The sequence below is a fragment of the Buteo buteo genome, chromosome 1 (assembly GCF_964188355.1).
Source record: "Buteo buteo chromosome 1, bButBut1.hap1.1, whole genome shotgun sequence".
Classification (NCBI taxonomy): Eukaryota; Metazoa; Chordata; class Aves; order Accipitriformes; family Accipitridae; genus Buteo; species Buteo buteo.
The window spans coordinates 83416668-83439841 of record NC_134171.1 but is presented as its reverse complement, the minus strand read 5'-3'; the positions used below and the strand labels follow the sequence as shown (position 1 = coordinate 83439841).

Sequence of the window (23174 nt, the reverse complement as noted above, 5' to 3'; positions counted from 1 at the left end):
TTCACAGATATGCCGCAGGCATTAAAATGTGCATTTGAATATAGGTCAGGTGAGGTATTTCTGCTATAGGTAGGGGAACGAGGGCAGCACCCAGGCGCATCTCAGGCACGACAAAAAACCCTTTTATGTGAAGGAATGAGACAAGGGCTGGAAAGTTTTGTCCAAGGCAGCGACAGTAGCCGGGATGGGTGTCCCAGCCCCAAACCCCCGGCAAGGGTCCGGCAGCCCCGGCACAGCCGGCGGGAATCAAAGCTCCTTCCCGACATGACCTGTTGTCGTCTCGGTGGTGATTTGAGGGCACGATATTGCTGGCAGGGAGCCGGGGGATATAGCCAAATCCAAGCGCCGGGTTCGTGATGGGGCTGGGGTTTTGCAGGCAGCTGTAAGGCTTTTGAAACCAGTAAAAGCCAATAAGGAAATATAGGGGATGGGTGCGAGGTCACTTGGCAGCGTTTAGGGATAATCGGCCACGGCGGGGGGGGGGGAAGAGCAAAAGCAAATACCACCAAAGCTCGGGCTGGGATGCGCCTTGCAGGGGGGAAAATCTGGCTGCAGGAGAAATGAGTAATATCTGACGATGCAGAAGAGAAAAATACCCCCAGGCTTGCGCGGCCGCGTGGGGGAGAGCGTTGGGGGAAACGACCGATATATTTACAAGACCTGGCTTTGTAGGGAGGGGAAAACGGAGCCGGTTTCAGGAAGCCCGGGGCCTCCCACCAAACCCCGAGCCGCTTTTTTACTAACGCCGTTGCAAGCTCAGCGAGCGCTGTCAGCAGGGAACGGAGATGGGCAAAAACCACCCTGACCCCTACCCCCGGGGGCCTCCCGCCTGCGCCGCTTCACTTCTCCTATTTTCCGGCTCAAATAGAGGGGATGCTGCCGGGGCGAGGGACGGGGCCGGTATGGCTGCGTGGGCGACCCTGCTCCTGGGGGTGCTGCTGGTGACCCACCGCCCCGGGGATGCAGGTGAGGGTCCCCACGCGTGGGGATGGAGGATGCTGGGGAAGGGCGTTGAGGTTTTCGGAAGCGGCATCCCGCTGCTGTCTCCGGGGCTTGAAGGTTCTTTTGCAAGCGGGGTCATCCCGGTGGGGTGCGTGTGGTTGGAGAGGGGGGGGAGATGCATTGCCCGGAACGGATTTTGGGGCTGGCGGTGGGTTTTGGGGCGATGCGTGAGCCGTGGCCGTGTGCTCCTTTAGCTCTTCTGGAAGCCAACGGCAACCTGAGCTGCCGCTGTGCCAAGATGACCAGGGCCTTCATCTCCCCGCGGAAATACAGCAGCGTCGAGGTCTGGCCGGTGGGGAGCAGCTGCCGGCGCCTCGAGGTGGTGTAAGTGGCTCCTGGGGGGTACGAGCCCCCTCCTCCCTGAATTATTTCAGTTTTGGGCTGTTTTTCCTTATGGGAAGCGCAGGGGGGCTTGGCTGCTCGAGCCTCCCCCCCTCCGCCCCACCAGAGGAGGGGGAAGCAACGTTGCCGAAACCCCGCGTGTTTTCTAGGATAAGGCTAAAAAGCCTGGAGAGGGTCTGCGTGGATCCTGACGCCCCTTGGGTGAAGAAACTCCTGCAGGACCTCCCCAACCTGTAAGCCCCCCTCCACTTTGCATCCCACTCCCGGCGGGACCAGTCGCATCCCCTGGGGACCAGTCTTCACACGTTTCTCCTCCCCTTCTGCTTTTGGCAGGAGGAAGAAAGAGCCTCCCCACAGAGGAAGCTGCCACCGACGGGACGGCCAGATGTGCGGGGCCTGAAATTGGACATCCCCCCCCCTTTCCCTCCCCTCCATCCCACTGTCGCCTCGCCCCAGTGCAAAGAGGGGAGCTGCGTGACGCCCCGAGCCCCTTTTTCCTTTGCGTTTTAGGCATTTAAGCCCTTGGAAATGCCAGTCCCCAGCTTGCCCATCCTCCCAGCCCGTAGCCACGGGCTGGGTGTCCCCTTTGGGCACAAGCTAACGGGTCCAATAAAAGCGGTAATTCTCCGTCACCGTCACTTGCATCCCTTCTTGCGGCGTGTCAGGATTTGGGGGGGTGCTCAGGGGAGCAAGTCCCCCCTTCATGGGATGGGGAGCAGAGCTGGGGGGGGGTCGCCGGCGTTTCTCCGTCAAGAAACAAAGGGCAAACGGGAGGTTTTGGGAGGTGGCCGCGGTGGTTTTTGCCTTTTTCGGTGGGGGCCACGTGCAACGGGGGGAAGCGTCGGCAGGGAAGTCGAAGAGCGGGGCAGCTTTTTTCCCCGCCCCGCCGCGTTTCCCAGCCTGTGAAATCCCCGGCGGGGGCTGGTTATAAAGGAACCCCCCCGTGGCAGGTCGGGGCAGGTGGCAAGGATGCGGCTGCTGACGGCGGCGCTGGCCCTGGCCCTGCTTCTCAGCAACTTGGTGCCGGGGGACGGTGAGTGACCTTGGGGTGCCTGTCCGTCCGTCCGTCCGTCTCCCCCTGCAAATCCCTAGGCAGAGGCGTGGGGTGCCCTGGATGGGGCTGAGCATGGGCTCCTCGAAGCTTTCAAATTCGTCTCTTGCCCATTTTTGAGTTTATCTTTTAAACCCCAGGGGGGACGCTTGGGATGGGGAGGTGGGGTTTGGCTGATGGGTTGAAGCGGCTTCTCTTCCAGACCCCTGTGAAACTCGAGCGCTTGGTGGGTGGGCGACGGGTTTAATTCGTAAAACGTTGGTTACGTCTTCAAATCCTGAAGTTAAACCCCCCCCTCTGTATGCGTGAAAAGAAAGCTTTGAGACCGTGCCGGGAGGGACTAGCCTCGCCGCTTGCCGCTGCAAACCCCGTTAACACAAACCCGTCCCTCCAAAAGACCCCCGTGGGGGCCAGGGAGGGGACGGGACGGTGGCGCTGGGACGGTGGCGCTGGGACGGTGGCAGGAGGACGGCAGGGAGGGGGGTACCTCCGTCTGCCTCCCCCCCCGGAGGGGCCGAGACCTGGCCGTGGGCTGCTTTCGGGCGCAGGTCTGTCGCTGGAGAGCCTGCTGACCAACATGAGGTGCAAGTGCATCAAGTCGACCGCCCGGGTCATCAACTTGGGGCTGATCCTTGCCATCGACGTTACGCCGCCGGGCATTCACTGCAGGAGGAAGGAGATCATGTAAGTGGAAAGCCTGCAAACCGATTCCCGCAAATTGCTCGCTCGGGCACCAGCGCAGAAAACACGCAGGCGTTCGCGCCCTCTCCGAAGCCCCTAAATCTCGCGGTGACTCTTGCAAAGGCACAGGTTGTTGCGCGGGATGCCGCTGCCCATTTTAATGGGGGTTACCCCCGGCGTGGCTCACGGAGCCGAGGTCGAGACCCCCCAAAAATCCCGTCTATCTCCCGGCAAGGGTCGCAGGGGTGCGCTCGTAACTCTGCCGGGGAACCGGAGGGGTTTTCTCTGCAGACAGCGGTGTGGTTAGAAAAATTTTGGGGAAGAGGCGTGCGTGGGGCTGAGTGGGGTCTCGTCACCTTGTAGCCTCACCCTGAAGAAAAACAAGAAGGTGTGCGTGGCTCCCGAGGCATCCTGGATCCAGCTGCTCATCCACAAGCTGACCCAGAGGTACGCGACGCCCAGCGAGCGAAAAACAAGCGGCGTATCAAAACGAGCTGGCAGGACGCTCCCCTCCTCCTCCTGACCGCTTTATTTTCATTTCTTTCCTCCCTTTCCCCAAAATCCGCAGGAACTTCACCCAAAAAGAAGGGGCGGCGCGGCCGCGGCGGGCAGCCGAGCGATGGGCTGGGGGAGCGGAGCGATGGTGCCGGCCCCCTCGCAGACCCCCCACCCCATCTTTCCCTCTGTCCCCGTACCATAATAAATAACCAGCCGTGGTTATTTATTCCTCTGCGGGGACAGCAGCGATAGAACCCCTCCGTGCCGAGATACGCCGGGTTTCACGGCACGACACCGGCGCTTGCTCTGCTCCCGGGGTTTTGGCGAGGGGCAGGAGCCTTTCCCCGCTCCCCCCCCAAAAAAAGGCTTTTTCCTCGGGCGCCCGGCATCACCCTCAGTTTTGGGTACCTGCGCTGTTCCTGCACGCGATGGCAGCCCATCCCGGGCGCCATCAATAAAAGGATGAACGTGCTTCCCTCGCACGGCTGCGGCAGCTCTTTCTGCACGGGTTTGTGGAAAAATTGGGATTTTTGGGGTGGGGGAGTTAGACCGGACCGTGGCACCGTGAAGCCCTCGGCCGCTTTGCCGTGGGGCGCTTCCTAACGCGTCGCCTTTCCTCTGCCCCGCGTTTTCGTGCCTTTTTCTGACAGCTCCTGGGAGGAGCGTGTTGTGCTATGGGATGCTGGTAGAAGTTGGATGGGGTCTGACCTCCGCAGCCCCACGCTGCTGGCTCCCAGTTGGGCAAGCACAGGAGAAATGGGAGATACTGGGAAATTTCCCAGTTGACTGGCTGAGGCTCTCTCCGCGGACCCCCAATTTCCTAGGATGGATGCGCACGTCCCGCGGGGATGCCGGCACGGCACAGAGACGTCCCTCGGCCACACGGACCGAGGCGACGCAGGTGTGACTTGCAAGTCTGCACAAAATTATCACTGTTTAAAAATCTGGTTTGGCCGTACCGGTAGTAGGTGTCTGAGGTCTGGGGATGCCCCCAAAAGGGAAGGACTCAAATTTGCATCACCCACCCCACCACCCTGGATGCCACAAGCGCGTCCCAGGGCAGTGGCAAGCTGTGAAACACCCGGCCGGTCCCCATGTCCTCCCTCCTTCCCACCCTGTGCTTCTCAGGAACCAGAGCAGGGGACGAGAGTGTTTGCAAAAGGGCTGTTTATTGCCTACAGAAGGAAACAAAAGTACACAGGTGGGAAGAAACAAGCAGATATTTAGCCCTATCCATCATGTGTGAGCAGTACCCCATCTCCACGGTGCAAGGGGGGGGTGTGTTTCAATGAAAATAAAAAAAAAATTTAAAAAGGCAAGAAAAAAGTAACAGTTCAGGGTTATCATCGTTATTTTGTCCAGGCCGGGTCTGTGCAGGGGAGCAGGTCTTCCCCCTGCCTGGGTCCCCACCATCCCCACTTGAGAGGAATTTGCTTTCTTGGTGAGTTTTTCATTGCAAAGCATAATTATGGGGGGAATTGCAGCATGGCATGGCACTTTCTGCAAAACACGAGTTCTTTCAGGGGGAGAGAAAAAAAGGATCCTTTTGTAAAAGCAAATCAGAGGGCTGGAGAAAAGGTTTCTTACTATTTATTCCCACGGGAAACATGGAACAAGCAAGTTACTCAGGTTTTTTTTGCTCAGGTCTCAGTTGAAGACTGCTGCTCTTTGCAAGCACCGTGCCTAGGACTGGTGTCAAACTTGGCAAAGCTTTTTGCCTGGGAGACGTACCCCGTCCCCATGTCAGGGCCGGTGGGGAAGGCAGCCCCCCTGGGTGGTGACAGCACTGCCGAGCTGGCCCAAGGCAGGAGAGGGAAAACCGGGGCCGGGGGGCCAGCAGCGGCTCCGGCCTCTGCAAGCAGCAATTTCCCCATGCGAGAGGCCAGCCCGCTCTCATTTAAAACGAAGCTACCATTTCCATAAAACGAGACAACCCTCCCCCCCCTAAAATTTCAGTGTAAGCATGCCCAGGAGTGACACTGCAGCTTCTCCCCTCTCCACGTGCGCTTCCACGTTCTGAGGGACAGGACCTTGCGGTTGCAAAAGCAACGCACAAGAAAGAAATCCAACTAAAAAAATACCCCGACCTCCCAAAATAACCACGGTGAAATGGGGCGGGAGGGGGAGCCCGGGCTCCCATCACCGCTGCTCCGGTCCAGCCTGTGAGTTTATGAATTAAGGGCATATTTAGCTAACATGGTGCACACAAAACACTTTAATTGCTCAGAAAGCAAACACACGATGCAATAATTAAAAATGGAAAACAAGCCAAAGTCATGTAACATCACTTGTAAAGAAAGCCACCATGAGGTTGGTTTTTTTTTGGTGGGGTTTTTTTTTTGCTTTGGAACAAAGACAAATACAGACAAATGCAAACTCAGTAAATGCCTAAATTGTCGGAACTGTTTAACAAAGAGGACAAGACCAAGTACCAGGATCATTCTAACCTTCACCACTCAAACGGTGAGAGATTTCGCAAGCTAAACACACCGTACAGTTGCAGGAGGGGAAGGAAAAAAGAGAGTCGTATCACTTGGCGTGCTTTACCATCAGAGCTGTTTAAAACACCCTAAAGTACCAAAGTACCCCAGCATTTCTGTATCTTCATGCTTGTTTTCAGATATACCCCAAGAAACTGTACTCCTAAAGTCCATCATCCCCAAACATAGCCAAACCAGCAAACTTTATCGTCTCTTATTTATAGAGCCAAATCATTTTTCTTAGGATGAAGGAGTTCTTTAAAGGTGTTAATTTTGCCCCTTTTCTGATGGTGCAATGCCTGCGCCTGTCTCATCCGCTCTGTTTTTTGTCCCTGCTCTCATTTCCTGGAGGAAAAGCAAACCCGCGGTTGGTGTCAGTGCAAAGAGTGGTCACAGGAGAAGATACTGTTATCGCTTAGAGCTGTGCCTGGATCTAGAGCTTTATAATCTTCTGCTAAAGTTGTTTTTAATCTTAAAGTGAGTTCTTGGCTGATTCTTGGCATAGAGGCTTAAGACATGAACGGTATTCACCAGGTTCTCTCGTGGTTTGTGTCGCCTTTCAACACTCAAGGGTGAGAAAGGGAGGGTATGTGACTATGCTTCTGTAATCTTATAAAAAAACTAATGAGCTGCATACCACAAGATGCTTGTCCTCACCATGAGATGGAGAGACTCAGCTAATAACAGCATCTATCAGAAAAACTCAAACTTCTCTGCATCTAGGGCTCATTTCTTTTCTGGTCTCTAACAAATCAGGTCCTCTGCCCCCTTGGGTAAAACCCCTCCAAGACCAAGTACTTCAGCTCCTTTTGGGACACGTGAAATTGGGCAGGCAAGGTTTTTCAATGCGTGTGCTTGCTGCCAAAACCGTATCACTTTTGAAGTCAACGTGAACTTCAGCAAGCCTCGTATGCCGCTTTGCTTCCTACCAGGCAGTTTTGGTTGCGAAGACGGCCCAGAAGAACGTCACACCTCTGTGGTGCCCAAGTAGGACAACGACCCACTGCTCTTTTACGTTGACAGCCTGATTTTAGCTGAACCACCTCCTGCTGCTGCCTAGTGTACCAGCGTGCTAGATAAGGGTGTGTTTAGATCAGTCACCTCCTCATACAATGGAGAGGGTCCTTCCTTAGGTTTAAATCACGCCTTAGGTCTTCATTACCATTACAAGAAAAGTATCTATGCAGAAACCAAGAACGGAAGAATCTTAATTATGTACAAAGCTGAGGTTGCTGGGGGGAGGACCACTGCTATTGGCCATTTAACTTCCTTTTAAAACCAGTACGAGGGTACGTATCACATTTGTGTGATATTTCTAATGCAGGCTATTGATTTGGTTTGGATAGGACTAAAAGACTTTTCACTTCACGCCACTATGCCAAGTTTCATGCCAAAGGAAAGTTTTGATGCTAGAAGCTGAAAATGCATTGTGCAAATGAAGTAACTGCTGCTGTGTTGCTGGGTTTAAATCTGGTCTTCAGATATTAAGGACTGACAGCCCCTTCTGGCTCCTGCTCCCTACCAAGAAGGCATAAATACTGCACCTCCTGGTCTAGGAATCCTTAAAAGTATTTCCCTAACCCATCTTCTAAACTAACAGAGAAACTCTCAATTTTAACAAGCCTTTTTGGCTTCCCCCTCGCCACCTGACCAAAACCAACCCCAGAGAAAAAAAGTGATATGAACCTTTGAGGTCTCAAATTCTCACTCGTGATTCAGACCCGATGTCTCACAAGCTGGGTGTGGAAAGCCGGTCTCCAAAAGAGCAGTATTTGGGATTAAGTGGGAGCTGTAGATGCTCAGCACCTTTGTGAAGTGGGCCTTTGGGAGCTCGAGAGCGTGAATGTGCATTTAGGAGTGTCTGTGGCAAAGCCAGCAAGGTGGGAGACCATCAGCCATCCGCAGCATTACCCAAACGCTGAAGATCACGGTAAGGTTTTGAAAGCTGTGTTAGGTCAGTGGCAAGTGCTTCTGAAAGGGTTGAGAGTCAAAGATTTTGGTTTTCTAGGCTATACAACACAGAACAGCGAGGACTTGGGACTAACGAGACCCTTTCTGAATGTTTCTGCAGACTAAACAGGAGTGACTTCCAACAGAGAAAGCTTACCCATAAAATGAAATATTTTCTCAACAAGTACTAGAAAGGGACGACAAAAGCTTTTAACCAGGCAAATGGGAAGGAAAGCTGGTCTCAGACCCCATTGTGCCATACCTGACTTCAGCGTGTGGTACGCAAATATTCACGCTCCTTACATCGAAATAAGGAAACAAAAATATTCAGCTACATTGTACAAAATTCTCTTTTTTTTATATATATATACACACACAAAACCCCATATCTAACAGGTTTACCATACTGAATTTTAAAAAGTTGCATGAAGAAGGGTGTTGGATTTTTTTTTCTCTGCTTGCTTTAGGCAGTGCTGTTGCTTAGAAGTTGACACCAGGCACCATATTTTTGAAAGCAAACCAAGACAGCAAGGAGCAGTAAAGGGCTTAGAGCTTTTTTTCCAGGTGTCGGCTGTGAGGACACTGCGACGTGCTGGGAACCAAGGGTCAGTGATGGAGAGAACTGATGGTGTCCCATCCATCTCTGCTTAGGATTAGGGATAATTTGCTTCGTATTACTCCCGCTTCCCTAGCAAATACCCTACCGTCAGCTTCCATCTGGGTCAAAAGAAAACTAGCGTTGCCATCAGGATGATGCATATGTTTGTTGAAAGGCTGCCTGCTCCCCGCTCCCTCTTTTCCTAGAGTAGAAAATCGCTACGGAGAGCGGCGTTTCTGCTCAGCTGGAAAAAAGCGCAGTCCCCTTACTGCTCCTGCTGGGAAAGGAGAAAAAAAACAGAAGGAAAACAGGGAGGGAGCCAGACATGTGAAAGGTGGGTAAACATGTCCCCAGTTATGTGCATTGACTGAAACATCACCAAGACTCTTTTTTTTAAAATCCAGAGGTTTTGTGCAACGTCTGTTAAAATGACTTTTTTTAAAAAAAATTGCACAGCGTAATGGACGTTCGGAAGTGCATTTCACAGCAGAGAAAATCCAATTTAACACCTTCCCGCAACAGAACACTTCAATCGGTTAGAAACCAAAGGAAAGTCAAACTTAAGCAGTTTACAATGTTTGCCAGGGTTTTTTTCCTCATCCCCATCCTCTCCCACCCCGATATTACAAAACATTGTTGTTGGGTTTTATTTTTATTAATAAATGGGCTCCTCTGCAGTTCATATACAATCATAGGTGAATTTTAAATTCCATTTTATACAAACATCTCAAAAAATATTGGGAGTGAAGTATGGTAGGAAATACTGCTCACGTTGCTAGTTAACATGCGTGTAGGAAAAGGAGGACAAGGGTTTGTTAGTGCACACCTCCAGAGCAGAGCGCCCATCCCTCCAAAAAAGATACAGTAGCTGATTACAGAAAGGTAATGTCCACAAAATTAAGTTTTTCATGCTATTCTACTTTCCAGTACTATACTCTCAAGTCGCTTTCGCAATTTATCTGCAATGGCTAGGTGGCGAACGCTGAGGTATATTAAAAAAGAGATACCTGCACCTAGAGGAAAATCCGTCTTTAGAAAGGGCTTTTTTTTTGGTGCTGCACAAAGCAATTGCCGGACAGGAATTTCACCCAGTTACGATCACTTCCAATTTATAGTAGACAATAGATGACGCCTCCATTTTTTAGGCACTTCTTTTAAAAGGGAGTTGTTGTTTCGTTGAACCGATTTTTGCGTTCTGTCCCACACCACCCCCTCCCCGGCCCCCAACAAGCGTCAGGGAATAGTTTCTACTCTAGGTCCAATTGATTTTTTTCCCTATGGATAATTTCCTATGTATAAAACGACAAAGGAAATGTTTAATTAAAGAGTGGAGGAACAGCCTGACTTAGCAGTTTTGCAAGACAGATAGATGGCTCCTTAGTATTTAAAACTAATTTCACAATTTAAATTTGACTTTTTGAAGTATACGAATGAGACATAAATATAGGCTATCAATCTGTTTAAAAATTTCATTCACATAATGGAAAATTTTTTCATTTATTAAAAATATCACATTTTGAGACTAGAAACAGTAAAGTGCATGAAAAGTTTAAAATATAAATTCAAGAAAATCTTATAGCAGCAAAAAAGCAGAATAAAGAAAAACTTAAAAACACAGACACAACCTTTTCCTATCACTGTGCCATTTTTTTTTTTCTAACATTAAGCAGCCAACCAATTTTTCAGAAAATTGCATTATGTTTAATGCCTCTTCAGGCACAAGGTTTTGAACTGGCCACCTAGAGCATAAAAAGGGAAAAAAAGGATTTCCAACACATCCAAAGAGCATTAACGGTTGGGAATGAACCAGCAGCTTTTTAATTCAACCCTGACCGACAACAGAAAAGAAAGATTATTAAAAAAGTGTGATGGCTATTTGGCAACTAGGGTCAGGAAAAATGATCCAAGGAATGACTACGGCTACCACTCGCTCCCCCAGTGAAAAAAGCATGCCGACAGCTACTCCACGTGCCCTTTCGGAGACAGAAGTAAGGTCATTTCCAGCGGTTTTTCCTGTACCCTACGCCTAAGCAGTCAATCCCAAGTTTCCCATCTTTGCAACCAAACTTCGGATAAGGGAACCTAGGATGGATTTGCAACACCTTTATTCACCCAGAACCCAAACGGTTCGCAACGGCTCGCTTCAAATGCAATTTCTTACCATTTCTAAGTCCTGCTCCCAAAGTGTGCTGCTGAACAGTGTGTTGCCCTGGTTTGCCAAAGCAGGGAGGCAGCTCTGTTTCACAGAGGTCCCTTGGATCCCTGCGTACCTCGCCCAGAAAGGACCGAGTTCTTCAGAGCTCCAAAAAAAAGTCACCGTGGCGTCGCTCGAGCAAGCGGTCTATACACAGCATTAAATGCTCACCTGCAAAGTCCTGTGAGACGTAGCTTCGCTGGAAATTTCATTCTAAATGAAATTACATCAGGAGAATTTAGACCTCAAATTTTATCACAGATATTAAGCCATCTTTGGTTTTTAATATTAGGTAGATGAGGGGCAGGGCCGCACTGCTAATCATTTATAGTCAGGTATTAAGTGCTTTGCTAATGTGCAAAATTTATTTTGGATGCAGAGTTCAGTCTCTGTTTTGGGTTCAAACAAACGGGATTTCTAATATTCTTCCTACAAAACAAGCATTTCTATTTTTGTTTTTCTTTCTCCTAAAAGGTTGGCTCATTTCGCCACGTTCTGGAAAAAAGCATTACCTTGAAATATGTTAATATGCAAGTTTTAAATCTCATTTGTCCATTTATAAGTGCAGCTTCCTACTGAAAAGAAAAAGCTTGCCAGTTTAAAAAAAAAAATTAAATTAAAAACCTGGAAAGGGAATAATACTTTGGTTCCAGCCCTAGTGCCAAATGATACCAATATGCACCAAAATGTGCAAAATCTCATATCAAACACATAAGGAAAGGAGCTTGAAGAAGCAGCTTAAGGTTGGCCATACTTCACTCCTATATACTTTGATTTACAACTGTACAGGTCCATAACAACAGGTCCTTGCCCTCAAAGGGGCAGGGCTCCACTACCTCCTGTTAGGCAAGTGCACACCGTTGACAAGAGGCAGGAGCGGAGGATGGAGTTCTAGTTGTGTTAACAGTGAGAAGTGGTCTGAAGGGATGTGAGGGTGTGGACACCCAGTGATGTTGTTGTCAACCAGCCACTGAGGGTCCAAAGGCCCCAGGACACCAAGCACGTTCATGTGAGTGTTGGAATAGAAAATGTAGTCAATCACACCCTAGGGAGAAAGAGAAACACGACAGTGAGAACAGACCTCGCTTCTGGCAACCTGAACTCGACTGGCTTCTGGCTGCAATTCACGGGAAGAGGCACAGCGCTGGAATTAGGGTAAGAAACGCGCGCGGCGTTTTGCGTTCAAAGCGCTGCATCCGTTCTCATTAAGTCACTGGCCAGAGCCAGGTCGACAGCTTAAAAATGCCAGCAAATCAAGGATTTGTGTGCGGTAGGAAAAGTGTCCAGCGAGTGTAGGAACCAGTGATGAAGCACTTACAGGAACAGAGGGAAAGACAGCCAATGGTCAGAGAATTAAGACAGCATCCTGGGGAGACCAGGTCAATGTCTGCCATTTCAGAAAAATCGCTGCTTACTTTGAAATCAAAAGTGTAATTGGTGTAAGGCATCAAGTTGTTTTCGTAGGCGCTCTTGAGTTGGAAGCCATGCGTAATTCTTCCTTCAGAAGCCCCGTTTTTCCCATTGCCACTGAAGTTCATGAGACACTCGTTATAACGCAACTCCTTGAAGTCCTTGTGGTTGTCAGCTACTATGCCATTGCTTAAGTATTCCACTACACCTGTTTGCAAAGGAAAGGATTCAGGGAGTTGCTTTCAATTACGACATTCAGGGAATGTTGGCCTCGGAGTCAAAACCCAAAACACCAGTAAGACACACCATGAGATTAAAAAAGAGCTTTCCACCGAAGGGGAAATCTACACAGCAGCTGTCTTGTCCACGTCTGAGCCATACACACCTTTCTGACACAGAGCCGGGGAACTGAGGCTCTCCTTTGAGGATTACAGTAAACCCATAGTACATGTACTGTAGTACGCATGTGACGGAGTGCTAGAGGGACAGCTTTCGTACGTATACCTGATACTACAGTATCGGATGTCATAATTACCAAAGCAAACCCATCTCCTTAGAAAGTTTTCATGTTCCATCACAAACTCACGTCTTTCCTAATTACTGCTGCTCAAGGCGTGGGTATTTATTTAACAATTCATTTAAGATCTATTTGTTCTTTTCTACATCTTTGTAGGCGTAACCAACTTTTCTGGAGTGTACAGCAGACCACAAAAAGCAGACTACTCAACTGGAGGACTTGCATTCTCTTCAGCCGGATTTTGAAAGACAGCTGCTACTAAGAAAGCTTTCATCCAAACCTACTCGGGGAAGTGCAAACCGCCCCATTGCCCTCAGAGGAAAAGAGGATTCAAATGTTCTAAACAGGTAAATTAAAAATTAAGCCAAAACCTGTCTTACCTGAATCAGGCAGTGAGTTGAGATCCGCACACAGCACCAGAGGGATAGAGTTAGGATCTGCTGTTGGGCTACCTGGCCTGCTTGAGGCTTTCTCGAGGATATTTTTCAGTTCTGAGACAAACATCATAGTCTGAATGAGTTTCACATCCGAGTATTCAGGGTCCCAGTGCATGTGGGCATTGGCCACAATAAGCAGCTGTTTGTCCACATGAAGCGATTTCATACCTGGATAAACAAATGCATTTTTATCAGCGAAAGGCTGATTGTGTGAATACGGCAGATTTCCCTCTGTTAACATTCAGGGTCTAGCTACTAAGGACTCCAAGTCAGACGCACCAGCAGATGGATGTACTTTCACTGCTGGAAAAAAGGCATTACCTGAACCACTACTCCTTCCTAAATCAACAGCTTTTACACAATATTACGTGACTAAATCTCTCCAATACAGGAAAGAAATAGCCAGCATAATCTGATACCGTTACAATTGCATTCCTTCTCTACTGTTCAAGTGGTCATCGCTTGACTGTGCACCACTATTCAATATTTAAGGCACAAGGGAGTTTCCCGACTCTTAGCTGCCACGGTACGGCCAATTGTTCCCTTGGGAAAAAAATCAAACCTGCTTACATGAATGCAGTATGAACCTGGCTGCTGCAAAACACTATAGCTGGTTTTACTATTTATCTGAGAAACAGTACTCTGAAAGGTGAGGCATAAAGTCACAGGCAGCTCCTTCCAGTCCTGCAATTTAGACATTGCACTCCTTTGAAGGGTACACCGGCAACAAGCAATCAAAAAACCAGACACACAGACAGAGCAGGGTGGCAATTTTAAGTATGTTGAAATTGTCTACTGCATCTGATCAAACGTAATGAAAATGTGACAGTCAGTCAATCAAGGGGCATGAAAAGATACCTGATAATTTCATTCTTGCACATCAGTACATTAGCACTGTCATAATCACCGGGAGAGGATGGAAGGATTCAATCAAGGGGAAAAAAAGACAGTTGAAAATAGAAGTTGAACACTACCAACAACTACTTGTAAGAGCATATGCATGTAAACACACTGACCTTGGAAAAGCTTAATTCTTCAAGGAGAATTTAACAGAATAAGCAAGCAGGGACAAAAGCTTGAAAGGAGAAAGCTAAATGCTGGGCATCTGGCTGCAAGCGCAACCAGACCAGGAAATCACGTCATCTGTGTCCTGTCTTAGCCACCGATGGGGTATCCTTTCTCAAATTAGCACAGCGAACAGCGTTCACTCATCTGCGAGTATTTGGTTACCACCACCAATGGCAATAATATTCTAGAAAGCTGTGTTATCTAGGAATAACTCATGCCTTTACGTGGAACTGAATAATCAGTGAGAGAACCACGGGTGTACTCACTTGCTCCAAATAATTCTTTGTGCACCTCTAACACCACGGCAACTCCGATGTTGTCCTTTGTCATCACTCTGTTTAACATAGCTTCTGAACCTTCAGAGTTAGCCATCGCCACCTGGTTGAACTCCACTGTATGCTTCTGCACCAGTGTAAATCTGATTAAACAAAGAGAATCGTGTGTGAACACGTGTGATGTACAGCTATGTGAAAAGACATGGTTTCTATCTGCACTCCAGTCTACCACATCTGAGGGGAGAGCCTGCAGGACAGGGTGAGGCACGTTTCTTTTGTCCTCTTGCTTTATAAAAGTAAAAAAAGTTCTAAGAAATATTGCCCCAGTCAGGATAGAGCTCTCGGTCTGGCAAGTGAGATACTCTCAGGGGATACGAGATACCTGGGGTTTAGGATGTGTTTACTTGTTTCAGCGTAGCATTCTGAGAGGACTATTCAGAGCAACACTCAGAGGTTATCACACCTCCTCAGGAGTGTTCTAGGCAAAAAAGTAAGATGAGATGGTAATAAAAGGCTTGCCTTTTACTTTGGGCAAATGCATTATTAAAAACCAGCTTCTTACAAACTACTAGCTACCACGACCAGTTTAACAAAATTGGTTTTTCATTCCTTTCCAGCCTTAGGATGCCCAAAGATGCCTTGCTTCAGGAAAAACTGAAGGCTATTGAAAGGTTTGTTTTGTTTTGTTTTGTGCTCCAAAAAAATTAAAAAAGAGTATTATTAGTCTTCTGTTTTCACCTGTGAGAACCACAGCATAATAACCAGTTAGTTTCAAGGTTTGAAAAAAATCAGTTGTTTGCTTTTACAGACCTCCTCTATTCAAAACCAATCGAGTTGGTTTTATACATGATCTGAAAGGCTGAATTTTGTTTCTGTAAGCAGTGAAAACTCTGAAAGAGAGCTAAGGCTTTGCGAAACTTCCATTTTAATGACTGAAAACTGTTGAGAGGGAATATTCGGAGGCATACTCGGTGTGGTACAACCCGTGAGCAGTTTACACAGATGAGAAGTGTGAATGCCAGCACCTCTCCTCCCTTCCCAATAGTCTGATGCTTTTAGTGTATCAGTCAGAACTTTTTTGGATCAGGTATTCAATTATGTAATTTATACATAAATTCGATAAATAAAAGCAGAGAAAATTCTGTGATCCTTTGGCAGCAATGCATCTTTTAATACCTGAAGATTAAGCCAGCACAGCTTATAGATCTTTAATCTTAGAGGGGTGAAACTTCCGTCAAGCAAGGCAAAAGTGTGTAGAGAAGATGAGCTATTTATTAGATCTGCCAAAAAACGCGCACACGAAGCACCGAAGTTTTTACTCATACTCTCTCTCCTGCAACTTCTATGTTTCTGAGGAAATACCTTTGTTCATAGTCTGAAAGGCATGGAGGGACTGTGTTGCAAATAGAGCAGCAAACAGGAAGGGAGGATCATTCTTTGTAGTGAACTTTATCTTTTGTTTTACAGCACAGTACTTTGGTTACCATGTACCCTGAGAGACGAAAGCTTTCAGACCTAAATCAAGCTGGTTTTAATGTATTTTTGAAAAGCTGCTTCTGCCCCTTACTTTTCAGTTTTGAAGAATATTGCACAGCCATCCACATGCTTTTTCTCCTGCTCAGACATGATTTTGGCACGTGACTTGGGAGAAAAGAATCCATCGTATCCTCGTTCTTTCAAGGCTGGCAGAAAAAGGGTGAAGTATTGCTCTGTTTCCACTTCCTGGAATTGAACACAAATGCCTTAGGCTAACAAAGTCAAGTAAACCCTCCCTATCGCTCTACAGCAACTTGGGCCTGCCTTGGCTTGCAGTCAACAGCTCTCACCAAAGTGAAAAGCTTCTGTTTGCACAAATCATGTCACTTCCTAGATTAATGGCCTGCTGGAAACAGATTTGCATTCCTGGATATCCTGGAATCCCCCCAAAAGGGAAAGTGACAGGTGTATTTTGTATAGCAATAGATTACACCTGATATTTTTGACATCTGAATGCGGATACAGTCCTAGGTTAAAACTTCTGAGAGGTCGACAGATATCCAGCAGCAATTAGTATTTAATCTGGAGAGCTCTTTTGCACAAGGGTCTCTCGCTGTTCTGTAACAATACATTTTCTCTGTAGTAACATTTGAACTCCAAGAGGATTTCAGATGTTGATCTCGAGGTTTTCAGACCAAAGTAATGACTCTCTTCTTGTGCAAGATTTTTGCTTACCAAAACTTGCTTAAAAAACGAAAGATCAGTTTAAAGGCAGAAGCGTTCAACTGTTCTAAACATCGGCAATAAATTTCTAATAACACAGCAGGATACATGTACCAATGACAATTGATATTTAACTTTGACCATGTGAGTCACCTTGTTAGCCAATGAGAATATTTTTGAGACTTTAACTTCTGTACCAAGCAGGAATGGACTAGGAACAGTGGCATTTGGGGATATAGCATTCTATATTCTCCCCTCCTGCCGTAAACCCCATACACCCAGAGGGAGAATATTTAGGATGTTTTTCTGAGGGGGGAAAAGACCCAGATCTTCCAACACAAATCACCTACTAATTTAGCTAATTTTATCTCACTTACTTTGTCTCATTTCATAAAACACAAGCCAATGTGTAAACAAGTTGCTGTGCACACAGCTTGTACCGGTAAGCCCCAGAATTTGTTAGCAAGCAGGCGAATATGGTGTTCTCAAGGGAGCATTTCATTCTAAAGGCAGAAGTTAAGGTTTTCTGTTTCTGATGAAAAATACAGTTATTTTCCAGTTACCTGAAGACTAATGATATCTGCATCACAGTTGACAATTTCTTCCATGATTCCCTTTTTTCTATACTCCCAATTGAGTGCCCAAGATGGGCAGTAGCCATAGAGCTGCCGGGTGGCATATTTATCACACAGCACATTGTAACACATAACTGTGAATGAAGCTGGAAGGAAAGAAAGAAAGGGCAAGGTTATCAACCTCTGAATATTACAAATGCTGAACTTACTCAAGCCAAAATACTGAACCTTACATGGTCTATTCTGGCGGGCCTACTGAACACAAGTCAGTGGGCTTATTCCACTAGCGTTTCATGAGCAGGAGTTAAAAAGGCCCTGCTGAGCCAGCAGTTACCACGTAAGGCTAAACTCTTCCTGAAAAAAAATCAGCATTACTACCAAAACGAGAGGGCATCATGTGCGTCACAAAGCAATGCAATCCTATTTTGCAGTCAATTCTTTATTACCTTTGGGGTTGGGGGAGATTTAAGGGTTGGCAACAATTAGGAACAGTCTCTCTCTTTGGTAAGGAGAGGGAAAGGAGCAGCTATTTCAGTGACAGAGTCAAAACCCAGCATTTATTGCATGAGGTGCCTTGATACAGCAACTTAGTGACCTGTACAGTTCTAAAGCAAAAGAAAAGCCAAACTGCTAAAGAAGCTGTTACTATGTCACGATACCACAGCATCAGAGAGAAATGCTGATTTAGAACGCTTCATTTTAAGGCAGTCTGATTCCAAAACATTTGTACAATTTTCCTAGCACCCGTACAACACTTCGAAGTTGTATACAGTTGTAGCTGTGTCTATCAAGTCTAAGTGGGAGAGAGGTCTGGGTGAGGGCAAGGAAAAGAAGAAGAAATTAAGTCATAAATTAGCAAGCACCTAATACATTATTTGGTCGCATTTCAGAAAAATGAGAAAGAAGTCAGCATGCAGCTTATCTGATCATTCAACTTGAAACGCACGTCCTTCACACACAAACTTCTCAACTCCCTTAGATTTTACACCAAGAAAAAAAGATAGGTAAATGCAACATCCTAGCACTGTGCCACTGGAAAAGCCTGCTCATATTTGCAGGGAAAGAACTGAGGTTTTACTACGAGGCTACCCCACAGCTGTATTTGTTTATACTTGTCCTCAGAGATTTCCACTGTTCAGTTGTTTCAATTTTAGAATAACAACCAATTGGCTTGTTACAGTTTTAACCATGAAATATTGCAAAGGTCACTTGCCTAACGCTATGCTTTCTAATGACTTCTGAATTCTGTTTCTGCTCAGAAAGTTTGATTTAAAAAATAAAACCAAAGTCCGTAAAACTCCACTGAGATACTGATTTGTACGGGAATTTGAAACGGAAATGCAGAACTTGATGTTGTGGTGGCTTACAGGACTTTTGGCATTTTCCATTTCTTCCTATTTTTTTTTCTGGTTTGTTGTTCTTTAATATAAAAAAGGTGACAGATGAGCTTAACTGCAACATTAGCCTGCTTAACACACGACCGAGTTAAGTTTTGAAGACCTGCCATCATCACGCTTCTAAAAAGAAAAAGTACAGAGGACCGCCACATTATTCTTGCTGGTTATTAATCTGATCTTCTGCAATAACAATATTAGCATTTTTCTTCTTTATACAAGCTTACTGAGGCTTTTTGAGGGCTATATTCAGGATGCACAGGGGAAGAAGGGCCACTGGATTTAGACAGCCTGAAGACATGCTGCCTCTTGCACTTTACCAAAAGCAACAATAGAGGGCATTAAACTAACTTCAGTACCAGGCACTCCACGTGTTTACTTGCAGATAGCAGCTTCTCAAAGTCTCCCTTTAGTCAGCCTGTGCGCAGACACAGCACTTGTATACAGTTATTTTACAGTTCTTACTATTTCTGAGAACTGATTTTTTCAAAAAAAGCTCTTCTGCTTGAGCATCAGTGGCTGGAACAGTTATGAAAAAGCCTAACATGGAAAAGAAACGACCAGCATCCCATTCAAATTACAAAAATTATATTTACAGCACAGCCTTATGTTAATTGTTTTAGTACAAATGAACACAAATTGCTATTTTCAGTCCGATCCATGTAAGGCAGAAGACTTCTCTGAAAATAAAGCCAAAGAAAAGCTTTTCAGCGCATTATTGTGAGAACACAGGGTAAAGAACCACAGATTTACCTGAGGGCAGAATTTGGTCTCGTTCTTTTAAAGTAATCCATGGCCTTGGAGGCAGCTGCTCTGGATGAACTAAAAAAAAATTTAAACCAGTGATTAATTCAGGGTTTGTATTTGTAAGTTACAATTTCCAAGTCCAAATTATGACTGAACAGTAATGTTCCATACTGTGCTTTGCAACCCCAACTCCCCAAGTCTTTTTATGCTCCACGGGAGGCAAGAATCATTTAAATAGCTAGCTATAGCAAGAGCAAATTTGTCAGTTGTAAGATTCACAACTATTTTTGTCTCTTGCTTTCAAATCTAGAAGCACCACCGAAATACTCCTGCACCTCGAATACACTGCTGAAGAAGGAAGGGTAAGTCCTGCAGCGGTTCAGACATCCTGCACTCCCCTTCTCCAGGATCCTCACCCTATACCCATCACTATCACTCCTGCAATGCTTTAACTTAGCAGACATCAAGTGGCAAACGGAAAGCTCAGTTATAGAACCATGAAGCAGGATCTGAGTCAGGTACTGGATATTCTTAATCGCTTTGGTATTTCTAGATCTAAGTTTGACATTCTGCTGGCATTTGGATTATAATTTCTAGTGGAAAGTATCAAAACGGCTTCAGCAAGGAAGACTTAGCACTTTGTTGCCAACTGAAGGGTTTCAAACAGAACAGTGGGAACAACTGGCTGTAATATGGGAATATGGGAAAAGCTTAGAAAATACATCAACCTCTTCCAGTGTGTGTGCTTATGTGTACGACTGGAACCACTTGACAAAAACGCAAAAGCAGTTAGTAAACACTCTCCCTTCAGTGGTTCAGATTCTTGTTTTAGCAGCAAATACTGTCAGAAATGCATGCTTTTACACCACTTCTGTCAATCAGATTTGTAGGGCTGTCACCTGCTAGATTGTCAAGCATGTAGTTCAGTAGCTTTCGAGTTCCGTCCGGATCCTGGTAGAGGCTGAGAATATCTTGTGATAAAGGATTGCCTGCCAACAGCATAAAACAACAACTGGGTGATTAGCTGCCTGACTTTCTTGAGGCTTTCCAACCAAAGAAAATCCCCCGTAATGAGAACAGACAAATTGACCCAGAAGATATTTAGGTTGCTTAACTTGGAACTGTAGAATACCACAGTAACAGATGCTACAGAATTAGCTAGCACACATAGACTTTCTTCCTTCGACTCACCTCAATCAATAATACAGTAGGTTAAAGGGTTTATTTACCTATCTACAGATTTAAAATAGGCTCATAAGAAAGTTTAATAGCATTTAAAAAGAAACGCGTTGTTTTCCAAACTGGCTGGTCATTTTTGCTGCAAGCTTAATATCTCAAATAAACTGTAAGAAAATATTGAGGTAATACACAAAGCTTTTGAGCCCACCTCCTCAGTAATTCAAGAGTACTCCTAGGAGTATTTAGCTGTAAAGAACTCACTCACCTTTCAAACCTAGGGTTTGTAGCTGGAAGAGCCGTCCAAGTTCATAAGGCAAAACCCGTAACAGATTGTTATTTAAAAGCAATTCCCTGCAGCAAATGCAAAAACACTTTTGATGAGTATCACATCAGAAGAAAACTCTTAAAGCGCTATATGCCGCTCATCTTCAAAGATTACACTTTTCACCCTGAATTTTTTTGTATTATGGAAAGATATGCCCATCTTCCCATTTCAAAGCATGACCAAAATACTTTCATTATGAAAAAAAAAGCCACAAAAACCCCAAAACACAAAATTAAATCAGGGAGAATTCAAACAGCAGGCAATCACCTACTCTCAAAGAATGTTTCAGAGCAGGAGACTACATAGCTTACAGACATGTATCTGTAGAGATCAGAAAAGGAGGGTAATGAACCCCAAAATAATTATTAGAACTGAAGCTCTGCACCAATCTTGATTTTTTCAGAATTATTTTAAATACAAGAACGGCAAGCAAAATATAATTCTTGGTCCCAATCCCAGAACACAGGTTTTTGAAAAGTTAACTAGAATAATTTCTCTCACCTGAGAGACACCATGTTTCCTAGTTCTGCTGGTAAACTTCTGAGTTTGTTGGATGACAGATCCAGGTAAACCAGATTATGAAGCTTGGCAATATCAGGTGGAATGCGAGTAAGATTATTGTCATTGAGGTGCAGAGCAGTCAAGTGCGTCAGCGACCAAAGTGACGTACTTAAGCTCCGCACTCTACCTAAAAAAGAAAAGCAAAGAACCACCTCTTCAGTCTGGTCTGCACTCTCAAACCATCACATACAAAGTATGGGGGATGTCAGAATATGTGATTTCCAGTGTGGAAACCCTACCACTTCACTGGAACACTCAGCGACACTTGCAGAAGATACCTTTGTGCATCTTTTCTATGAGCAGACTTGAAATAATTATCTAACCCTCCCAGTTAAAAGGATAGAGACAAAGGTACAGTCCTAGGGAAGCAGATGTTGTATCCAAAAACTCACGTCCAATCTGAGTTGGTGTTTTAAATCAACTGGGCTGAATGTGAGACAGCCAAGCTCAAAGGCAATCTGGTAAGTCAATTACTCCTCCTCCCCCAACTCTGAAAAACTGTCTTCACAACAGGATCCCCTATCTGAAAGCATCTGCTATGATTCTGGGGCACCAACAACTCTGCCGAACCAAAATTCAACACCAAATGAACTCACCCGAGATCTCTAATTCAGCCCAGTGTGACTTCTTCCCGTTGGCTACCTCTTCTGCTGACATGATGGTGTAAATTCTGCGAGGATCTGGAGGATCATATTTTTCCTTTGGCATCCCTGTTAGTCTGAAAGACCACCAGAACCATTACCGTCTGTCACTCGGCAACATTTCTTCATTTCTAGCCCGCCAGGAGCTTACCTTCTCCAGTGACACTCTGCAAAAACAAATGCCCTAGAGTTTATGTACAGTAAATATTATGCTGATGTCAGCCCAACTGCTCCCAGCAGAATGGAGTTAAGCAGGTGCTCAGGCCTTTGCAGAATACGGGCCCATAATGGAAAAGGGCATTTCTTCCTACAAAGTTTGGTTTTCTGCAGTCATCCACAGTACAACCTTGTACTGTCCGAATGCAGACTTTCTGGATTTCCTAGTTTATCCCCCAGACCGAAGCATAACCTATATCATCGCTGAGTTATTTGCTGTGTGCAGAACCTGCAGACAAGATGACAGCGTTTCGCTGTTCATGGCGAAAGCACACGGACTGCTCCCTCCTGTAGTTTTCACAGGGAACCAACGATTGAAGGGAAGGCTCTTCTCTTTGCTTTTACAGCAATTATTTTCAACGTACAAAGTCCCGCTTTTGCACTCCACTTATACAAGACTTGAAATTGCAGTCTGAAGGGGAATTAGCTCAATTTTTCCATTAACTATCTAGCTTTACTGTTTTGTGCTTTTTCATGCTCACTATCAGTCAAGACCTTTTTACTCCTAATGGCCTAGGAGACATCAAATGAGCTCAGGTAAAATTCTCATTAGCTGTTCTTATGCATACAGGGCTTCAGCCCAGTCCAAAACTTTAATATCAGATGCACTCATGAATTAAGGGTGAGCTTGCACACACACAAATTCAACTGATCTGATTTTCAAGAATCTTGTCAGAAGAGAGCTCTGATGTCCCATTCAAAAAACATACACCTTCCAGATGACACGGGGAGGTTTCCCTCCATACCTCCCCAGACCGCTGTGCCGAGAAACACTAGGGGGGCAGAGGGGTTCTTTGGTTTGAAAACATAAGGTTAGCTGGATTTGCTGTTCAC

At 45.9% G+C, this 23174-nt stretch overlaps 3 protein-coding genes across 8 annotated transcripts in view; 2 read left to right on the top strand and 1 right to left on the bottom strand.

Moving 5' to 3' along the window:
* The first annotated feature begins 902 nt into the window (after positions 1 to 902).
* LOC142030406 (alveolar macrophage chemotactic factor-like) lies at positions 903 to 1744 on the top strand. The gene is made up of 4 exons (XM_075026588.1): positions 903 to 966; positions 1197 to 1326; positions 1494 to 1577; positions 1678 to 1744. Exons 1-4 carry the CDS (start codon positions 903 to 905, stop codon positions 1742 to 1744), a joined length of 345 nt encoding a protein of 114 aa, XP_074882689.1.
* A 569-nt stretch (positions 1745 to 2313) lies between these two features.
* LOC142030314 (C-X-C motif chemokine 2-like) lies at positions 2314 to 3783 on the top strand. The gene is made up of 4 exons (XM_075026322.1): positions 2314 to 2377; positions 2944 to 3079; positions 3440 to 3523; positions 3645 to 3783. Exons 1-4 carry the CDS (start codon positions 2314 to 2316, stop codon positions 3781 to 3783), a joined length of 423 nt encoding a protein of 140 aa, XP_074882423.1.
* A 1991-nt stretch (positions 3784 to 5774) lies between these two features.
* Positions 5775 to 23174, bottom strand: part of CNOT6L (CCR4-NOT transcription complex subunit 6 like) — a 37290-nt gene continuing 19890 nt past the window's right edge. For 5 of the 6 annotated variants that reach the window (XM_075038718.1, XM_075038703.1, XM_075038713.1 and 2 more), the window contains 11 exons: positions 22080 to 22201; positions 21424 to 21610; positions 20863 to 20948; positions 20318 to 20407; positions 19425 to 19493; positions 17266 to 17423; positions 16071 to 16225; positions 14495 to 14646; positions 13104 to 13328; positions 12212 to 12414; positions 5775 to 11841 (listed from right to left, as the gene is read on the bottom strand). In XM_075038718.1, the coding sequence (XP_074894819.1) occupies positions 11629 to 11841; positions 12212 to 12414; positions 13104 to 13328; positions 14495 to 14646; positions 16071 to 16225; positions 17266 to 17423; positions 19425 to 19493; positions 20318 to 20407; positions 20863 to 20948; positions 21424 to 21610; positions 22080 to 22191 (1650 nt within the window). In that variant the 5' untranslated portion in view covers positions 22192 to 22201 and the 3' untranslated portion in view covers positions 5775 to 11628. Of the gene's footprint in view, positions 11842 to 12211; positions 12415 to 13103; positions 13329 to 14494; positions 14647 to 16070; positions 16226 to 17265; positions 17424 to 19424; positions 19494 to 20317; positions 20408 to 20862; positions 20949 to 21423; positions 21611 to 22079; positions 22202 to 22275; positions 22292 to 23174 lie in introns of all 6 variants that reach the window. The other variant, XM_075038676.1, reaches the window with a different exon arrangement.